Raw genomic sequence first — 22,774 nt, forward strand, 5'->3', positions numbered from 1 at the left:
CTATAAAAGAGAAGTATTTCCTTCTTTTTACTGCTTGACTTAGCAAAATAAACTCATTTTAGTTTTATAAAATGCAGGCAAGAATTCAATTATAAAGGACCCTTATTTTTACTTTAAACAATTTAATCTTTTGCCTTTACATAACCTTTTAGTACTATCTTTTAATAAAGAGAATAGGCTACATAATGGTACTCTTGGCATTGCAAAGGGGCTTTGAAAATATCATTTTAAACCCAATATATATTGCATGCTAAGTACATAGACAGGAAGTTTGGTTTGGAGAGTAATTATATCAGACTACCAATCAGAAGGCCAAAAATGCTGCCCTCATTCTTTCGCTGACGTCATTGTTTTTCCAAGTTTATTGTGCTCTCTCGAGATTTCTCACCTGTGACAGAGGGCTACTTAGAAATAAAATGGGGCGGGGGGCGGGGGGGGAGATGAGAAGGGGGAAAGAGGGAGGGAGGGAAGGGAGGGAGGAGAGAGAGAGAAAAATAGACATTTTAGAATATTACTTACATAACAGCAGACTTCACATTTTCCCCAGTGTTTAATAATGTACAAATTCATTGGGAGGTCTGATCTCAAAATAATAACCAAATATGAGGGAAATGGGCCTATTAAATAAATCTGTGCTTATGTAATGTTCCTATGATAAGATTGAAAAAATATTAACCTATGAGAAAGTATTCCTTTCATCTGGGGAGTCCACTGTATATTTTCTTTTTTGGTCAGTCAGTTTCATTTCAATTTGTATATTTAGTGTTGCAGGAAATATATTTTTTGGTGAGGAATAAATCAATTCCATAAAGGCATTAGCATCAGGTACTTAACAGTCAAAGGGGTTCGTTTTCTGACACAAACACAAGGTCATTTAGCTATCTTGTCTTCTAAAGTAATTCTGACTCTGGTGGCCCAGTTTCCTTGAAATGAGTATTAATGGGGCTATGTCTTTTCCATGCAGGCTTTCTGGCTAATTTGAATCAGTTAGTTTTGCCACTGCATTCTGGTGAGAATCTTGGTTCTATTTTGATAAAGCAGCTAAGAAAGAGCTATATCCCCAATGTCAAGTCTCAAGGACGAAACTTTTCTCTATCTCTCTTCCTCAAAGGACACTGGTAGGCTACTGCCTAAGGATATGTAAAATCTTGTTCAACACAAGACCTAGAATGTTCTGGAGATTTCAGGAGTTTTTTGACCCTCATGTCGGACTCTCAAGCACAATTTGGACTACACCATCACCCCAGACACATGTTCAGGGAAAAGATGCAATGTACAGGAGACTTGAAGTTCCTCAGATGATCTTATTGTTTGTCTTTTTTATCATAAATCAAAGGATAAAAAGTAAAAGTTTGATAATATATATTGGTCCATGATTACTGGGTGTATTAGTTTGCTAAAATTGCCATAACAAGTACCACAAACTGGGTGGCTTAAACAACCAAACTTTGTTGTCTCACAATAACGAGGGTAGAAGTTTGAGATCAAGGTGTTGGCAGGGTTGGTTCTTTCTGAGGGAGGGGGAATCTGTCCCATGCCTCCCTCCTAGCTTTTGGTGACTTGCTGACAGTCTTTGGTGTTCCTTGGCTTGTGGCCACATCACCCGACCTCTGCTTTTATGTTCACAAGGTGTTCTCCTTTCATAAGTATTTGTGTCCAAATTTCCTTTCTTTTATTAAGGACACAATCATATTGGATTATTAAGACCTCATCTTAACTTGATCATCTGCAAAAATCCCTATTTCCAAATAAGGTCACCTTCACTAGAACTGCAGGTTGTGACTTCAACATCTTTTGTGGGGACACAGTTCAACCCGTAACGCTGAGTTTATCCAGTTTGACATTTGCATTTCAATCCCCTTACACTCTAAGAAGATGCACAGATTAGAATACTGGGATTTCCCTATAAGGATTACATTATAGAAAAAAGAAGAGGACAGACTAAGAGAGGCATCTCTCTCATCTTTCTCTCAAAGAGAAAGCATCTAAAATAAAATCAGCTTAGTTTTTAATATTCACCTCCTTTTAAGTTAAATACATGCCTTTGAAATATGTCCCTAATGTCATTATTTAGTTCGTACTCATCTCACCTAATGAATTTTTCTAATAACACATAATCCCAATTTAAAAAGCTAAATTTTGGCCAAATTTTGGTGGCTTTTCAGTCTGATCTAGTTTAATAATCAAAGACATACTAGGCAATGTATGTTTGTTTCTCTATTAGACTTGTATATACATTCACAAGGACAAATGCAGAGCAGAGAAATGCCTCAATGTAAATAACATTTTCGACATTTGGTTCTTAGATTAAACAGGACAGGACTGTACTGAATCCACTGGCTTTCTTTCCAATCACTCTTTGCCATATCAACCGATTTCTCCACTATTGATTGAATCAGCTGTGCAGACAATCTGATTTTTGTCATTAAGACAGCTGAAAACACCAGACTGGCTCTTTTTGATCTGTTTCATATAAACACAATTATTGTCAGAGTGTTCTCAAATCCTCCATCTGACTGCAGAATAAATGGAACGTTTTTTTTTCACATTTTACTAACAGCAAAAAATAAAGTGGACTCTACAATTTGCCTAGTAGTAGTAAAAGTTTGTCAACAATTTTAGAAATTAAACCTAATAGCCTTAAAAACCTTGAGATAGTCTAACTTGACTGTGTCTGGAACTAAACTGATTTAGAATTAATGAGATAATGTCTGGAAAATACATTTGGTTTCTTTATTTAAAAAAAAAGAAGCAGCATTGGCTTTGGCATAAAGAAATATAGGAATATATAAACCTCAGACATTCCAATGACCCATGTGTTGCCTCCAATTTTTAGTCTACCAGAGTGGTGAACAGGGTGTTCTTGTTCTATTGTGTTTACATTTATTCAGTTAAAGTATATCTCTGAATGAAGACCAATGATAGTCCTGGGTACTTAGCACCTTTCCTAGCTCTCCAAGTGCCCTGTAAATATCATCTCATTACTCTTCAAAACTATCCAGGCAAGAAATCATACATCTAGTCCCAAAAACAATTCTTGAAAACAAGAATTTATATCCTCCAATAAGAGTATGTACTATACGTATATGCACTTAAAATTCTCCCACTAGTTTTTACTTTGGAGATCTAGTCAGTGAGTGAGCAATTAAAAAACCATCTAAACAAGCCAGGAAGCAACCGCCTGTCAAGAAGATATTTATGGACAACTCCCTGACATGTTTGTTTTACAAATTAACATTAAACCTTCAAATAACAATAGCTTGGTGTGATTCTCTGTGAAGCAAACATGAAGCTCTAAGTGTTTCACCGTATTAAGGGCTCCCTTTTTATTTACATGATGATATATTATGTTTATCTTATTAGCACAGTAGAAATATTAGTAGCCACCCATAAATAGAGCTCTGATAAAAGGCTACTTCATTTCAGAGTCACTAATCTATGTTAATACCATTTGGTCAAGGTCCTGTAACAGCTGTTAGGATTTCAACCCTAATAGGTCAGAGAAAGAAGATGGGAAAATCCTTAATAAAATGTTGTTAGAGGCTACAGGTGGGAAATAAAGAAGCTCTTGTGACCTATAATCTTATTCCCTCATAAAGTCACTAAGAGAGCACAGCAGCTTCTGAAGTTGAAATTAGACAACACACTAGTGGCTTTTCAATCTCAACTTTTACAGTTCAATGTTATCATTTTCAGAGAAGAACAAATGAAGGATACAGCAGCTCTGCCCACGATGTTCTCTCTGGGTTTAATCAACCCATTCAACCACATGAGTAACTCTGCCTTAACAGTATTTTTTTATTCCCATTTATAAACAATGTAGGCTTCTTGCTGGTCTGTTCATAAACAAACATCAGACTCTAAACATGTTCTATTTGGGTTTTATCTTTTTATATGCCAAATACATTGGAAGAAAATAATTTCCTTTAAAATATTTAATACTAAGTCAGATCAACTTAATAATGGGAGTTGATATGAGATCATATAATCTACCCTAGGCATAAGGTTTGGTGGAGGGCTGAGTTCTCCCAATATATGGGCCCACCATATTGGCACTCTGTAAAAAAAAGCTGAGAAAAGGGCCACAAGCAGGTGTTTGACCAGATAAGAGTCCTGGGGATAATTGTACGCCTTTAGCAGATGCCTCCGTGAGCTCCTGCCCAAAGAGTAGCAGGCTTTCACTTTGCCCTGTCTTTACAGCTATTGGTGATGGCGAAAAACTGCTACATGTCTGCTATGTATAACTGGATCTTGAGGGACAAATAGCTTGTTGCTTCATTTTCCTCAGAAGAGTATGTGACTCTTATTTTCCTTGGCCCCAAAGGGAAAAAGAATGCTTGCTAGGAGATCACCATTGATATATTGTTCTTTCTTTCATAAAACTAATATTTTATGTTTTTCTTCTTTGATTTAGGAAGAATATTTAGCAAAATATAAAATAATAGGGCTGAAAAGAAAAAAAAAATGTTCTTGTGGGAATAGCTAGGAAAGGGTAGATAGCAATTTTCTATGTTTATTTTTCTCCCAACTTATAAAAAGCATCTCTGGAAGTTACTATGTCACATCAAAGTTACATTTTAAAAATACTTGATTAATACTAAAATAGCTTTTTAAAAAATAGGTTCAGACTATCAACTTTAAAATTGCTGCCATAGAATAAGATAAAATAAGTTCCTGGTGTTCTGGATAACACAGTTTTGGGATTTTTTGTTTTGCTTTGTTTTGTTTTTGCTTTGTTTTTTTACATGGATGCAGTATTTTTTTTCCTAAAAGTTAACCATGCAGTAGAGAGAGTAGAATTTAATATTGTTACTCAAAGATAAACTTTTATAGATTTAATTTGCTATCAAGCCTTTGCATAATATTAAGGTTTGGATTTAACATAAGCTTAAGTTTTGTCATATGCAATTTCCATTTATTTACAATGTATAGGACAACTTGTTTAAGAACGGTTGGCTCTGTGAGCAGTTTACTTGACAAATTACCTCAAATATTTGCTTTCTGAAATCCCAAGAATTGGTTGAGAATAATTGTACTTCATGTTGGCAAAAAATAAATAAATATGGGGCTAAGAAAGTCCTATCATTAATTTGTCAGAAACACGAGTTGTCATTTCTGAAAATTTAATGTCACCGAAGCTCTATTTCCAATAGCAAAGGAGCACTATTGCTAATAGACTTCAGAGCTTGAAATAAATAAATCTTTGGAATCCTGTTGCATCTCTTGGGGTGTGACATTTGACAGTCTTTTATAGCACAGAACGAAACAAGTTTGTGAGCTGGAATTCAATTGTGGCGTATTGATTCCTTGCATCAGTCATTATTCCCTGCTGATTGACAGCTGAAAATTGGTTACGTTAAGTATTTCATATGTTATATTGGCTGACATTTGCTTGCCTGCTCCTGTGTCAATATTGTTGTAAAGATCTCCAGCTTTATGAGATAGCAATAGACACTGACTGTGGCTTTTGTGTGATGTTCCAGTGTTTTTCCTGACATAATTTAAGACATATTAAAAACCAGCAGCATCTTCCCTCTTGAGAAGCTTAATGCCAATATTATTGTCTTCCAGGGGAAGATCATGTATGCTCATAATCGGGTGCTAATTTCCACCCGTCCGCTCATGTTTAGGCATTAGGCACTATAACTGTACAATTGAGCCTTCTTGATTGATTCATGTCAAGCCTCATCTTGGCTCCTGCAGGGGAAGTCATCCAGCTGACCCTTTTTATACTAAAAGAAGAGATTTGTGTTCCTTTCTTTCACCTGGAACCATCAAATTGACTGAATAATCTGTAATACATTAGTGCTGACATTTGTTAGGGGAGAATTAAACAAGACACAGTAATCATTCCCTAGAATAAAAATTGTGTTTGATTTCCAGCAGAGTTCTATTAAAGCGATGACAGAATCAGTCTCTTCCAAGGTGGAAAATCGTGAATATTCTCTGCATTAATGAATCAAGTTAACACATTAATTGCTTATAGGACCTAGTTCTTCAATATGAGTGTTAAAGGATAGGGAGGATTTATGGTCAATATGTATTTGTTATCAAGGTGAGCTTCTTGTGGAAAAAAAATTCATATTGTCTTCTTCCTTTTGCTAGTCTGAGATGTAAAAGTTGTATTATTCCCTGAAATATCTAAAATTCATCCAAAAATGACCTATTGTCTATGCTTCAACTCACTTGGGAAATATGATGAAAAGATTGAGTGAGCTAAGTATCCAAGTACTAAATTCGATTCCTGTTTTTCATTATGTCACTTAAGTTTGCAGTGTCTTTGAATTTAGATCAAGAAATGTCCTTACAGCTCACCCCTCCTGTTTTAAAGCACACAGGAATCATGGTCACAAGCTTCACTTGAAGCTCTTCCTGAACAACTGTATATCCTAGTCATTGGTCTTCATCCAGCACCTGATGTCAACCACGACTGTCACCATGAACGGGATCGTATTACACTCATTAGGGTTCACATGTGTGTGCTCTGTCAGAACCACAGTGTTTGATATCTAACTTGTGTAGGACTTATTTTCAAGATGATTCGTTTGTAAGTGATTATGTGAGTATGTTTCCCATTATGAGTTCACACTTCTCAGAAGTACCACTTAAAAATGGACCTTTCCCACTTTTGACGATATTTGTTGAAGTAGTTGTCAAGTTTGTTAATTGGGGTCATTTCAAAGTGCTCACAGGCCTGAACTCCAGATACTCCATGCCTTGTGGAGCGATTTGGGGAAGAGAAGTGAGCAGCCTTTGCCAAGACCTAATTCAGAAAAAACAAAACTCTCCTCTTCCTTGAAATATTGGAAAGGCCTCTAGAAACTTGTTGAAGTTAAATGGACGATCCACAAATTAGTAGGAAACACCTATCCATTTCTACAGAAAATAAGCTCTTAGTCTAAGGGAAATAAGAGAAATTGGTTTTGCTTCATTTAATTTGGCAAATTTAGTAGTTTTGTTGTCTTGCAGATAACATATTTATGTCCAAGAACCTTCATGAACAAGCATAAAGCATATAGCTTATGCCAAGCACCTTGTTAGGAATGAAACCTACTACCATGAAGATATGAGGTTTGCTCTCACAGGGTCCAGTCTCCTGGGAGAGATGGAAGGACATTTTATTATAATAAAATAGGTTAAGTGCTGGAAGAAAAATCTGTACAAAGTGCTCTTTTAATACATTGTTGATGACCTAACTAGTTTGCACTCCAATTTTATAAATAATAGCATGTGCATTCATATTATAGAATCATTTTGCACCTTACAGAAAAAAACTATAATGTAGAAGAGAGCGATATATAATTTATGGAATCAGAATCAAATATTTGACAGTTTATCTAGTGTCTGTGAACCTATTTGTTGACAAAAGCACTTGCTCTAAATGGAGAACACCCCGCCTCTGCATTTCCAGTCCCATAAAATGAACTTTTGAGGGAACTCCAAGAAGCTCTTTGGTGGCCAATTACCCTCTCACCTGCAAAGCCTGGGGAGCCCTGAGGAGCTTCAAAGACAATACCTGTTTTCAGTGAAATTACAAACCAAGTCAAGGCCAGTAACTGTAGAATAAAACAGAAGAACACTAAACTTGGAATAAGAAACCAAATTGTTCTGGCCTGAAATTCCTGACCTGGAAAAGAAGTTCAGACTACCTAATTTCTGATGTCATTCCTAAACCTAAAATCTAATGATAATTTCTTATATAATGTTTAAAATGGTACAAATAAATTTATATGGAAAAGAAGGGTATAAATGCAGTTAAAATATTTTTGCAATAAGAAAATTTGTGATTCGTTTATTAATATATGAGTAAATGAAACACAGATGACTCGTTTGCCCAACACGGTCAGGTGTCAAAGGCACAAAGGTAAATAAGACGCAGTCGCTGTCTTGTGTGCTGTGTGGGCGACAGGAGGAGAACAAGAGAGGCAGCCAAGTCACACAGCTTGATAAACCCTATAAAGGAAGCATTTACAGATTGCTAAGGTGTTATGGCAGCCGGAGGGAAGAGCGATTAATTTCATGGGGGACAGACAAGGGTCAGAGAGCCAGAGGTGACATGTTAGCTGGGTAGACAGTAAAGAATGCGTGGGACTTCCAAGGTGGCCAAAATGGGAATGCATGAGCGTGCCGAGGTGGTTGGTATTGGTCAGAGTCCCTTTGCTGAGAACATAATTCTCTCTAAATAGCTTGGGCAAGAAGCAATTTAATATAAGGTGTTATTTAACTTATAAATCTCTGGGAGGACTGAGGAAAGACTTTCAATTGGGCTTTTTGAAATGACTTCCAGAGTCAGACCCAGAGCCAGGCCACAAAGGAACTGCTGTTTTTCCCTCCAGTCAGGAACTCCCTGCCCAAGATGCCCTGTCACTGCCCCTATGAAGGAAATAATCATCAGCCACGAGACCAGGGAATCACTGATGGTGGGTAAGCTCCACAAGAGCAGGGAGCAGGGTGTGCTCTGTTCATGGACACCCCATGGACCAGGAATAGTGTCTGGCATTGGATAGGTGCTCAATAAGTATTTGCTGAATGAATTAAATAGGTGAACTGCTATCTCTACCAGCTCCAGGACCATGCCATGCCTAACATGACTCACTCCAACCAGTGGATTCCTGGAGCCTGCCTCTCGATACCCACCAACTTGATAAGACACTAGCGCATGGCTAAAGTTGAGAAGAGAAATCAAATGCCTTCCCGATACTGCTTGTCTGCAGACACAATTGGTATTTCAGAAGCATGGGCTCTGCCTCACTTTGGCTCTCAGTCTCAGGTGATTGCATTGGTTTGGAAGACCTAGTCACAGCTAGGACCTACCATAAAGGGAGCCTAGGAAATATGGCTTTTAGCTTTTCCTCTTCAGTGTAGAACAGCATGACAAGAGAGGTCAACAGTCCAGCCCTTTGTCTCCTAACATCCATATATACACTTCTTATCGTACACAAGCTCAGAAACAACAAGGAAAATGACCACATTCTCCATCTATCACACAAGTACGATGAATAGGAATGAAAATCCCCACCCCTTCTCAAAGGGTGGACACAAAGTTCTATCCATTACTGTATTTATCTCTGATAAGTTCTTTTTTTTCCTAATTGAGTTGAGTCCTGCCTTATTATCTTATAATATGTACTGAATAGATAAACTTAGCAACCATAGTCATATGGGGTCAAGAGGGTGGGGAACGGGGAGAAATAAGTGGGATTCAAAAATTCAGTCACATAAAATGTGGGATCAAGTGAAGTTAATGAATTGACTGGTGAGAACCTGTATTGCAAGTTAGATAGGGGTTGTAAAAACACCCACAAGTATGGTTTAAATTGCCTCTAAATCTAAAGAAGCCCAACAAGCATTATGCCTTTTTCTCCAGTGCTAGTTAATGTAAAGTCTGGCAAGGGTTCTTTTACATTTGAGGAGATTACCTTACATACTGCACACTACAGGATCGTACAAGCCTCACTGGATTTTTGTGATGTGCAACTCTCACCCTCTTGCATGCATGTGTCTCACAAAGACACATAGATCATAGTTATTTCCTGCCTACCAGCTCCTATCAGCACATAGACCTCAATAGCATGGGCCTGCATAATACCCTATGCAATGGTGAAACGACCAGGATCCCTACAGAATAAATTATGACAAAGAACCAGAAAAGTGACATAGTGGAGTAATGCAGTAGAGTTATACTACTGTCACTAAGAGAAGAAAACCAATTGCTCTGGAATTCTCTGCTTCTTGGGATAGAGAACCTGACCTTGCCACATCAATTGTTCCATGCCTGGTGTGGGAGATTGGGTTGATGCACTTCAATGAAGAGACAAGTTCTGGAGCAGCTGTTGACATTAGACTTAACACATGACTAAATTTGTCATAATCCATGGCTTAGCAGAGAGAATGACAAGGAACAAATGACCTGATAGAACATGCAGACCTGGGCTAGGAGCTAAAGAAACTGATGATTTAGGAGTAGAAGGGAGACTTCAAGAGTTGACCCTCTGTTTCTGCCCCCGCTCCCCCTTACCACTTTCTAACAGTTTCAGTCACAATTAGGTGAGTGACTAAGATTAGAGACCTTGAAAGAGATTTCAGAAAAACTGGTGTTTGTTATTAGGTGGGGTATTTATGAGATATTCAAACAAAGCATGGCCAGTCTCCTAGTATGGGTTGCAGTATTAGATACTGAGGGTTTTTTGAAACCTTATAATGTCCCTTTTCCAATTTGGAGGTCTCACTCTTTCCCAATAAATGCTCTAAAATTTACTAGAACCTAGGGGAGGTTCAGAATATAACCTATATTGTAATTTAGCAACTTAAGTGTCAGACTGGACAGTCTATTTAAGCAATTTCAACTAGAGATAATAAAGTGATGATTCTTTTAGGACATCCATGGATGATCATGGTCTTCTGATGTCATCTCAGTTGGAGAATTTAAATCCTGCATTTTAATTTATTCTTTAAACTCACTAGAATATTTAGAAGCAGATATCCTAAGTCAGTCTTTGTACTCCGCATTCTTTCCACGAGGGTCGACTGAAGCAGTCATGTGGTGTGTGATGTCATACCTTCAATATGCCCTTCTCTCCAGGCTGTCTCAGATGATAATTTTACTAACTGCTTTATCTGCACAACATGGATAATCCTCCTTTCTTCTTCTAATTGAGATTCAAACCCAACCAGGCATTGTTTTTGGTGTTTTAGAACTTTTGCTTTCATTGAAAATATATATGTCTACTTTCAGCAAAATTAATTACATTAAAGAATTTTAGGTGTTGGTATTTTTTAGTTGTTTATTATTCTATTTTAATTGATGGCATATTTGTTTGCCAAAAAGAGTTTGTTTGTAATCATGAGGTGTGATCAATTAAATTATACTCCTAAGTGAAGACTTTATAAAGAGAAGATTTCCTCAATATTCAGAATGGCATGGGAGTGGGATGGAGAAAAGAAACATAGTTGTCAAAGAGATAAATTACTTCTTTAAGGCTTTACCTTCATCGATGTCCTCTCATTTTACTTTTCAGAGATCATACTCCTGAAAGTGATCTTAAAGCCCATCTTGTCTAACTCTTTAGTTTACAGCAAAAGAATCTGAGGTTGCACCTACACCCCAGTTAAACACTTCATTATATACTGTTTTATTCTCGAATGGCCTCTTGCCGGTATTACATTTCTAACAAGACTATAAGCTCTTTGATAGCTGAGGTAATTATCTTCTTTTTTGTATCTCTCTCACAGCTCTTAATACTTGTTGATTAAATGATTGATTAATCAAGGGTGCTCTCTTTTTTATCCCTTATACTTCCAAGATCACTGGTCGGGTCACAGATTGAAGCACTCATGGCAGAAGATACTGTTAGTATGAGAATTCTAGATCCTTTGGATATAGCGTACTTGGTTAATAAGGTAACTACATAAAGTCAAATGACTCAATAATTGATGGAATAAAAATCAAGAGGAAGGATTACAGAAGGAATTTGTAAATTCGAACAAGCATTCGTTTTCCAAGATGGTGATTGTGATACAAATGGACTTTAAACTAGAAAGTTTAAAAATCCACTTATTACCCAAACATAAAATGTGAAATGTGTGCTTTCAAGCATATATATGGGTGTGTGTGTGTGTATATATATATATATATATATATATATATATATATACACACAGGAAAACATATGAGAAGTCCAGCCTGATTTGCACACTTTCTGTCAGTTACTGCACACAGTCAGGGTATACTTATGTCTTAAGTATTTACCAAGAAGTCATAGAAGTATAAAATGCTATCACTTCAAAATTGTGAGAACTTGTATTTCATAAATGAAAACACTGAGGCATAGAGTATCTAAGTACTTTAATATTTTGGTCAAGTGCACACATTTATTAAATAAATTTAGAATCAATCTAAGCTGGTCATTTTAATGCTTTTCCTATCCATTATCATGTAGCTGTCCTGTATTTGATGGAGATGTTTTTATAAACACTCAACAATGTTTCAAATAATCACCCACAATTAAATTATTGGTAATTACATAAATGTGAATTTCATTTACCAGTTTGTGGAGTGCTTGAAGATAAAGATTCTGTCATTCTTTTAAACTTTCATTATGTTGGATATAAAGAATTACACATAGTAATTGGCTAATAAATGCTTGCTAATTAAAAGAAAAAACATTAGATCACCTCTATTTAATAAATGTGTTTTTGTTGACAGAATTCCATCATCCTCACCACAAACTTGTGCTATCTAGTTACTCTAGTACTTGGTTGAAGCTCTAAGTAAATGACACAGTTCTGCACATAAATCCTTCCCTCGAGGTAAAAGAAAAGTCAGCAATAGCACACAACTCCTTATACAATTTATTTTACAAGACTTCTTTCTAATCTTTCTTGCAAAAACTCTTCTAAATTCTAAGACAAATAAAATTATAGTTAATTAGAAGGTCAACTACTGTTTATTATATTTGTATATTACTTTGGGTCAAATTTAAATGCAGGGGAATTATGCCTATGTGTGGGGAATAAACTTTCAGAACAATGGGATCTCTTGTATAAGCAATATAGACTGTTTTTTTAAACACTTTTTTTTTTTGGAAAACCAGCACATAATTTTACAATTTAGTGTATTACGTGTGGATTATGGGAAGATGGTGGAGGTGGAGACAGCAGTTTTGGGATCTTCCTGACTCCCATGTAAAAACAGAAAGATTAACTAGAGAGCAAAACCAACAACACTTGGTCAATATTTATGAAAAACTAGGTGATGAGGTATCGACCTCAAAACAAAATAGAAGTGTGAAAGAACCAACCATCAATAGTTCCAAGATCTGTTGTTAGCAGTGTCTGTGAAGGAGAAAGCAGAGGAAATCAAGTGGGTGTAGGGCTGATCTGGAGCAGGAGAACCCCAAATATCCAATAAACAGTTAATAACTGGAAATAGACGGACTGCACGGTGCACCAATGAAAATGAAACTGAGTGGGTTTTACCCTCTTTGACCTAATAAGTGCAAAAGGTCCAGTCCGAAGGAGCTGTCTCAGGTTGACCCCATGAACTTTTGAAACTGACCCCCCTAGGGCTTCCTTACAGGAGAAGGCATCACATTTAAGAGAAAGTGCCAAGAATGGAATCAAAATTGAGCAGAAAAGAAGAGCAAAGACAAAGGAAAGAAAGGACCCAGGAAAAAGTGAGGCAAGAGAACTGAACCAGGACATCTCAAAAAAAAAAAAAAAAGCTGCCAGATATTTGGATACGGCATGAAAACAGCAGAAGAGGAAGCTCTGTAGAGTTGGAAAAGCCTTGGGGTCCTATCAGGAAAATGAAATTAATGTAAAAAGGAAAAACAGTAGAGTGTTGAGGTCAATCTCATACAAAGATATTATTTAAAATAAAAAATGAGTATCAGGAGCAGAGTAATAATTCCTACAGTCAATGAAAATGAACCAGAAAGATTTTTTTTTTTCTCAAAAGGTCAAAATTGCAATGTACTATTTCAAAAGGAGCTAAAAAAAATTGTTTTGGCTATCTCTTGACAGGTAACAAATTGTCCCAAAATATAGTGGCTCAGAACAATCATTTTACTTTGCCCATGATTTCATGTGTCAGGAATTTGGGAAAAGCTTGTCACGACAGTTTGTCTCTGATCCTTGTGGCATCAGCTAGAGCAACTGGGGCTGGAGGATGCAATTCCAAGACAGCTTCTTCACTCGCATACACGTCCAGCACCTTAATGTTCTTTGGTGCTCTGTTTCCTAAAGTAATCTCACCCTTAAGATCCTGTCTATGTGGCTTGAATTTTTCACAAGTCTGAGGATAGTACAACTTCTTACACAGTGGTTTGCGGCTCAAACAAGACAGGAAGGGAAAATAGACCTTACCATCACTCCTAGCATCAACCAGAGGAGTGTCAAAGAACTTGTAGCCATCTTTAGTGCACTGCAAAATAGTAAAGGAGATGAAAGTAGGGCATAGATCAGCATTAAAAAAAAAAAAAAACACCTCACGACTGAGGTAATAAAAATGCAAATAGAATTAGAAATAAATGAGAAAAAGTCCTGTAAGGAATAAAAAATAAACAAGAAGGAACACAGAAACATATATTTTTTAAAAAAAATATGCCTTATGAGAAATATATAGGGAAAAAGTAGAAAGTTTTTAAGTTTCTTAAAAAAGAGAATAAAGTGACATTGAACATCTTTTCACATGCCTGTTGACCATCTGTATGCCTTCTTTGGAAAAATGTCTACTCAGCTCTTCTGCCCATTAAAAAAAAATTTCTTGTTGTTGTTCTTGTTAAGTTGTATGGGTTCTTTATATATCTTGTATATTAACCCTTTACTGGATATATGATTTGCAAATATCTTCTCCCATGTGATAGGTTGTCTTTTCATTTTGTTGATGGTTTCCTTTGCTGTGCAGAGGCTTTTTAGTTTAATATAGTTTAATTAAACTTTTTAGTTTAGTCCCATTTATTTTTGCTTTTGTTTTCCTTGCCTGAGAGATTGCTGAGACCGATGTCAAAGAGCATATTGTGTATGTTTTCTTCTAAAAGTTTTATGGTTTCAGGTCTTACATCCAAGTTTTTAATCAATTTTGAGTTGATTTGTGTGTGTGGTGTGAGATAGTGTTGTAATTTAACTACTTTGCATGTGGTTGTCCAGTATTCCCAACACCATTTAGTGAAGAGACTATCCTTTCTTCTTTGTGTGTTCTTTGCTCCTTTATCATATATTTATTGTCCATAAATGTGTGGATTTATTTCTGGGCTTTCAATTCTGTTCCATTGATCTATGCATCTGTTTTGATGCCAATATCATGCTGTTAAATCAAAATCACAGTGCACAATCACCTCACACCCATTAGAATGACTAGTTTCAGAAAGACAAGAAATAAGTGTTGGAGAGGATGTGGAGAAAAGGGAACCCTCAGACACTGTTTGTGGGAATGTAAATTGGTGCAGCCACTATGGAAAACAGTATGGAGATTCCTCAAAAAATTAAGAATAGAACCAGCATATGATCCAGCTATTTCACTTCTGGGTATTTATTTGAAGAATATGAAAACATTAATTCAAAAAGATACATGCACCCATATGTTCATTGCAGCATTATTTACCATTGCTAAGATATGGAAGCAAACTGAATGTCCATCAACAGATGCACAGACAAAAAAGATGTGAAATACTGGAATACTATTTGATCATAAAAAAGATGAAATCTTGCTATGTGCAGCAACATGGCTGGACCCTGAGGGTATTATGCTAACTGAAATAAGTCAGATGGAGAAAGACAAATATATGATTTTGCTCATATGTGGAATATAAAAAAAGCAAACAAACAAGCAAAGAAATCAAATGAACAAACCAAACAAAAACAAACATGTAGATACAGAAAACAGAGTAGAGGTTACCAGAGGGTAGATGGGAAGGAGGATGAAATAGGCAAAGGGGGTCCACTGTATGGTGACAGATGGAAACTAAATATTTGATGGTGCGCACACTGTAGTGTACATAGGAGTTGAAATATAATGTTGTACACATGAAACAACATGAGGAAAAATAATATGGAACTTCACCATGAGTAGACATCCAGGAAATGTAGACTAAAAAAAAAAAACTAATTTAATCTTAAATTTATTAACAGAAGCAGAGAGTTAAGCAATAAATTGAAATTATTTCTTCTGTTTCTTGCACTGGTCAGAACTCATACGGAGTCCAGGGTTATAGGGAAGGGCATTTATGAGACATCGAAAAACAAAAAACTTTCCAAATCATCAATACCTGAAAGGATTTTTCATCTGAAATTGTGAGAAAATGAAATTGTTTATTTTGGAGAAGAGAAGAATTAAGGAAAACAAAATAGTTGTTTTCAAGCACATATAGTCTGTCATGTACATAAGAAATTAGAATTGCTTTGAGTAATTCCTAGGGCAGGGACAGAATTGAGGTTGCAGAAAGACCAGCTATGGGATCTTTGGCAAATTGATCTCCTGAACACTCATGGCCTCTGCTTTCACAGATATAAAATTTAGGAATTGATCTCATAGATCTGTGTGTAAGACTAGCACAGTAGAAAAATGTGTAGGCTACACTTAGACGGATTTCTGTGACTCTATGATTCTAAGCATTTTCTACCAGTTAAAACCTGTAGGTCATGTTGTGAGGTGGTAAGTTCCATTACTGGGAATATTTACCCAGAACTCATTATAAGGAACTTGTATTTGCTGGATGTTGAGACCAAACTGCCTTTAAGATCTTCTCCAGGTCTCTGGAGCTGTGACTGGGTAAGGTTTCTGCCCCTGTGGAATGACGAGGTGCCTGTGAAGTCACTAACGAACTTGTGCTGGCTGACGCCAGTGTGCCGAGCAGGTTTCAGGACCAGAGGAAGAGAGAAGTGGCATATTTGAGTTTCCATTGTGCTTACGACAGGTGCCCCACTTGTGTTTGCAAAGTCATAAAAAGTCGTTGGTGTTCCGCTTAACAAATGGTTGATATGATATTTGATAGAAATTGGTGGTGGGAGTTGCAGGAAGAGAAGGTGCCAGTGATGAGGACTCAGGTTTTTTCAGACTCAAGGAGTCACTGAGTTGCACTTAGAACATTGCCAAATACATAAAAAGCATTCAAATTCAATTAATATTAGTAGTAGTAGTATTGTTGGGAATAATTATATGCATTATAATTTGATAATGTATATCACAATTATTAAGAGCTTGGATTTTTTGTCGTTAGACCTGGGTTCAAAATTTTACTCGTACAAATAATTAACTTCTCTGAGCCTCAGTTTTCTCTTTTGTAAAATAAGAAATAATAATTCCAAGTTTAAATTGTCTGTAAGAGTATAAACTATACAGTGAATATAGAGTTCCCAGCCCTATATCCTATGTGCCAGAGACAGATAGCTGCCTGCTTCAAATACCCATAGTGTAAAATTGTTTCTGGGAGGCAGCTATAAGCCAGGAGCTCTAATTTAGAGATGCCTCACATCCAGTGAGATCCTGGCACTAGATCTTGCAACAGGGCAAGAACAGAAGTGGTAAGGACTTCTCAGAAGACTAGGGCCCTTCTTCATGCTCTCTGCCCCCCTTCTCTGCCTAGGCGCAGAGCACTAAGAGATCCTAGCCTAGAGAATTATTGGAGCCTTTAGTTTTTAGGAGCTTGAAAGCCTGCGTAACCACAAAAAAGCCACCCACTAGCCAGGCACCTCTATACTGAAATGTGATGTGAGAAAAAATAAACCCCTATGGTGTTATACCCTTGAAATCTCGAATATTATTTGTTACAGCAGCTAAAATTATTCTTGTTAATATCCATCAATGATAGTAAGTATTCAATACTTTATAATATTTGTTTTAATCAGCATGTCTGATAGACTGGAAAATATTAAGTTTTTAATAAATATTAGAATTATTCTTTTAGTTATCTAAATGAAAGGATGATGTAGAGAAATAAGATGTGAATTATGCCTTACATTCTGTTCTAATACCAAAGCTAATAATACTAAAATTTATTGTTTTTACTATTTATATATTAACTTTATTGAGACAACTAACAGTAAAATGGATTCATATCTTTACTTCCTGTTTAGTGTCTTCCAGATCTACTTTCCAGAATGAAGACATAATAATTTCTCACTGATCAAATGTCCCTTCTTTACTTCATATAATCATAGTTCAAGTTCTCCTTGTATATAATACATATGTAGGGCAAGTGAGTGTTTTAAGTATCATCTCATTTTTTATTATGATTAAAACCACAAAAATAATGCTTAAAATATATTTATAAACTACACTTGTATGAGTGCGCACCCTTTGCAAACTGTATAAAAGCAACAGTCCTAGACAGCAAAATAGGCAAAAAATAGAAATGAATTAAAGATGGCTTGTAAAGAGATATGAGTGAGGGAGTGACAGCAGAGTATAGGAGAACATGGGTCATGCTGAAACTTTAAGTGAGGCATTAGGCCATACCTGTGTCGCCAAAAATATATATTTAAGAGGTATGTTTCTCACTCAGAAAAGCAGTACATTCACTATAGATGTGACCACATATGTTAAATCCCATCTTCTTAAGCTAGTTATTCAGAGTGAATGCTGAGGCCAATTTACTTTAATTAGGCAAAGTAAAATGATGACTTAGAATACAAAATGTTAATGTATTAAAATATTAATAAACTCAGATAATAAAATTGTATAGTATTTATCACATTGTTTCTTAACAAGTTAATGATCAGTTAAAGAAGTCAAGAGACCTAGGGTATATATACTGAATTCCTAATTGTTTAAACATCTCTCATTAAATACTGAATTATATGACTCAGATTGGAAGCATTAAATTGCCACTGCATAACTGACATATGATAGAGTTTCTATATATTTTCACATATAGTTAGAGGTTGTATAAAATACATTAACAAGTTAGTCATGGAATTGTAATATGATTGGGCCATTTTGATGTCCCACTCCCTTTTTGGGGTTTTTTAAATTTATTTTTGTGAAATTTACATAGGGAAGATTAGGCACAATCAGACAACAACTTGATCCGTTGAAGAATTAATAGGCCTTTTATTTTGTTAGTTCATAATGCGTAGTCTAAGAATGAATCAATCAATATAACTCTCTTAACTAAGAAAGCACAGTATAAAGATATTAACCCTGCTTAGAAATGTATTGTGAAATGGATGCTGTAAATCCACATTAAAAATAACAATAATAGTATCTCTGTGAATCCATTTTCTCTTTTACCAACAACTTGCTTTTTCAGTTATTGTATTTGCCACCATATATTACACATTGCAGCAAATTTCAATATTAGAATTATTATATGTGCTTGTTGATGACCATCATGTCTTTTGTTAAAATATATCGATTCATTGGCTCAAAATTGTAATTTACCTTTTCACTGAGAATTGGCATTTGACAATGCATATTTCTTTTCTACCTCACACAAAAACTTTCCTGGGAATTTGAAATAAAAATAAACATGCACTTGTGCATAAAATTAAATGTATCCTAGAAACAATTTGTGATTTTACTGAAGAAGAGCAGAAACTATGTTTTGGCCTTTTTTCAAAATACTCTTTACTATAAGATCTAGCTTTTTAAATGATTGATTTTAGCCAATCAACTTAGAAATTCTCCCTCTGTTTGTTGGTACTGTTTAAATAAGTAGTGAAACAAAGGTGTGCTTATTTATATGCAATGTAATTAGTAAGCACAGAATTGCTGAGAACTGATACTGCATCAGAGACGATAAAGAAATTGAGCAGATTCAGGTCTGACTCCCTTTCAGATTTGAAATTTTACCATGTTAGCCTGTGTACTAAGTCCATCTACAAGTCAAAGCTTTCTCATGTTGTCAGAGTGGAAGAAAGTCTCTTATATGTGTAGGTGTACATTTGTTGAGTGAATAAATCCATCACTTAGGAAGCTTACCCGTTCAGAACCTAACTCAGTAAGCACATCCCCAGAAAAACAAAAAAGAATGATGATAAAATAGACTTTTCTATGTAACTTTTATTAATCTTCAGTAAAATCTTAACATGTGAATGATGGATACTTTTATTCCTTAATTTCTCTTTTGTGGTTTGACATAGAGCTTGGAATCATCCATACATTTTCAACGAATGAATCTACAGCGTGGTATTTTCTTCATCAGCTCACAAAGCAAAGCATATTATCTGGCGTTTCATTCTTACCCCTGAGAAAAGCCCAGAAAATTGACACAACTGCAGGGTGCTGATCACACTTTGTTCTTATAGGAAGAGAAATACGTTATTTGTTTTTACATTTTCCGAGCTGTCTTGGGAGTAAAACTGCCGCCAGTACATATGGGCTTAGTCTCCCACGTCCATCTTATGGGTGTCACCTGCTAAGGTGAGGAGTCTGGAATAGCACAGACACATTATGTATGGGTGGCCTTTTGTTTACAGCAGACAAAGCCAAAATCCTCGGGATTACCTGAAGATATCGTATAACACACAAGATGGAGTTACTATTATTCTCCTCTAAGACATATAGTGTTTCCCCTGGGCAGAGGAAAGAACGCACAGCCAATCATATGAAGACAGAACCCATTAAAGATTTATGCAAGCCTGAATTACTTGGCTTTAAACTATTTTCTTTTTTCCCTCTTTCTTTTTCTCCTTTTTTCTTTAATAAGAGGGGCATTTCTTCCTGAACAGCAAAGCTGATGTAGATAGTATCACTGGTAATCCTAGGCTTAAGCACAGAGCTTCTAAATGGCTGGAATTAGGCTGGAAGATGGGGCTGTTTGATTTCCCTTCCTTTTTGTTTCTGTTTTCAAGGCTCTGTCACCAAATGTCCCACTAAACTAGCATTTATGTGGACTTGGGGCCTCAGTGTGTAAGTTTCCTTTTAAGCATAGTCAATGAAACAGCTTTGAAGCTGTTGAACTGTGTAAATGTTATATTAACATTTTCTCTCGCAATTATAGACATTTACATGGTCTTGTTGAAATAGCGCTTTCAGAGGGAAGAAAAAAATACCAGAAGTGAAGGTACACAATGACACAATGAAATGAAAAAGCAGCAGTGTGCTCTATTTATTTAGTTTCTGAAATAAATAATTTCGACTTTTAATTTACACTTCTCTAAGATGGTGGTTAAGAATAGGCAAACAAAGGATACTATGAGAAATAATTTCATTTTGTTCCTTTGTTACATTAGATCATTTAATTTCTACTTGGTTTGCATATGGAGATTTGGCCAATGCACCTCATTCTTTAAATTTGCTAACTAATAACAAGGACTCAGGAAGCTCATTCTAAAGACCTAAGACTCACTGATGATGATTCAAAAATTATGAGACTACAAGTAGTTGTCCAGTTATAAGAAGAAGGGCAAACTGAGTAAAGTAGACATTAATCCAGAGCATTCCCAACTATCCAGGTCCCTATGTAACAGAAACCATAATGTGTTTTCAAATTGAAAAGTGACTTGAATCATCCCCAAACTACCACATGTGTGATCTTTTCTCTGCACACAGTCCGATGAACAGATTTGGAAAGGGAAGATATAATCACTTAGACTCTAAGGAAATATTTTACCAGCCTAATTTTGGTCCCTCTCTGCCTACAGAGCAATCATTTATGGATGCACAGTATCAGTACAATTCACAGTCAAATTATCTCCTTTCACATTGGTACTACTAAATGTATTTTCTCTAAAGATCAATAGTTGTAATCTTCACACTGTACCATAGGATTCTTTGCTACTGCTAGTCTTCTGTTCAATGATAGACTTGTTTCATTGTGTAAAAAAATATATATACTCCTTGTCTTTGCACCAAATCAAATCAAAGAGCCTGTCCGTGATGGAACCGTTGCTCAGCAACTGTGATCTCTCCACTGGTCTGACTGCTGCTCTCTCCAGCAGGGCAGATATGCAAGATGGACAGATGCATTGATCCTCACACCGTATTAGATTGTGTTACATGCATTTCAGAAGCTGATAGCAGTAATCTTGTATGTCTCTGTCTACACATCATTGAACTTTAACAGTCAAACTTTGAAAAGTACCTTGTTACATAAAGACTTTCTATAATTTCGATATCTAATTGATTTTCAGTTTTAAAAATTATGTTCTGGAGAATCTACAATGGTTGGTGTTCATGTGATCTCTAAACATAGATAAGATTATGTTAAAATACATGAACAAATATTTTTCTATAGTACTTTTTTTTCATATCATCCTACTTGATAATCCAAGTGCTAGCTTCCACCATGGTAATATGCCTCTTCTCTCCTAAGAAACACTCTTAATTGGAATTAAAAAACTTGGTGTTCAGGCATTATATGAAAAAGTTGAATCACAATTTATGGCAAAAGATGTTCTTGGAATCCAATTCATTATCCGATAAGGAAGCTGAGAATGATTAAATGCATGTCTGTAAAAGAGTCAAAATTAGAATTATATATGTTAAGATATTAACCATACAAAATGTTCTTTTTGATATGCATCTTCAAAAAATAAAATTTCAGATTGAGCACATTTTAAATTTAAACTTATTTTATAAAACAGTAATGTTAATACCATTAATTATAATTTAAAGTCATATCTGTTTATATGATTATAAAATATGTTCATATTTTTAAAAGGAAGAATAGAATGATTGAGCGAACTCATTTTAATCTGATAAAGTAACTTAGTCCAGTGCTGATCTTTTTCGAAATTTTTTTTCTACTTGACGACTTACCAGGAAAAGCACTGCTTTGTCCAGCAAATTAGACATATTCAATGGAGACACATTCAATTCTTTCTTTAAAATAAAAAAATCATAAAATTTGACCTTGAGACATTAACACGTTCAAATTTTCCTTATTCATTTGCAGAAGTGGTTCCACAGTTTCAGATTACTTTTTCTTTGTAGATAATGTGCCATTTAATATAAACTTAGATATCTTTTAAATACCTGAAATCTGAAAAAGCAAACTCAAGGAACTAAAGGTAAAAGTTGACAGTATAAAACCTTTTTGAAACACAGAATGGTGTTTTATTGAGAGAAAATTCATAAAGTGATAAAGATCGGTCAGAGTGAAAACATTTTCCAAGTTGATGATCCATTAATAATTTGAGAAAAGACCAAAATTTAAGGATCAGTTTTGTTTGATCAATAAAACTAATTTCAGCAGCAAACACCTATCTGAGCACACCAACCATCTGAAACATAAACAAAAAACAGAATGTAAGCAAAAATGTCCAGTAAGAATCCAAAAGAAATTCACAAATCCATGCATTTACAAATTTTTTCATCTAGTTTTATTGAGAT

The 22,774-nt window shown here is 35.6% G+C and overlaps 1 protein-coding gene across 1 annotated transcript in view; it reads right to left on the reverse strand.

Annotated features, from left to right (window-relative positions):
• Positions 1 to 472: 472 nt before the first annotated feature.
• The window catches only part of LOC309661338 (uncharacterized protein), a gene marked incomplete at its 5' end in the record, with an annotated part of 709,907 nt that continues 687,605 nt past the window's right edge, over positions 473 to 22,774 (reverse strand). The window contains one exon of the mRNA XM_082463079.1: positions 473 to 22,665. Within this exon, the coding sequence (XP_082319205.1) occupies positions 22,631 to 22,665 (35 nt within the window). The 3' untranslated portion in view covers positions 473 to 22,630. The remainder of the gene's footprint in view (positions 22,666 to 22,774) is intronic.

The sequence above is a fragment of the Balaenoptera physalus genome (genome assembly GCF_965194825.1).
Source record: "Balaenoptera physalus genome assembly, chromosome: 5".
Classification (NCBI taxonomy): domain Eukaryota; kingdom Metazoa; phylum Chordata; class Mammalia; order Artiodactyla; family Balaenopteridae; genus Balaenoptera; species Balaenoptera physalus.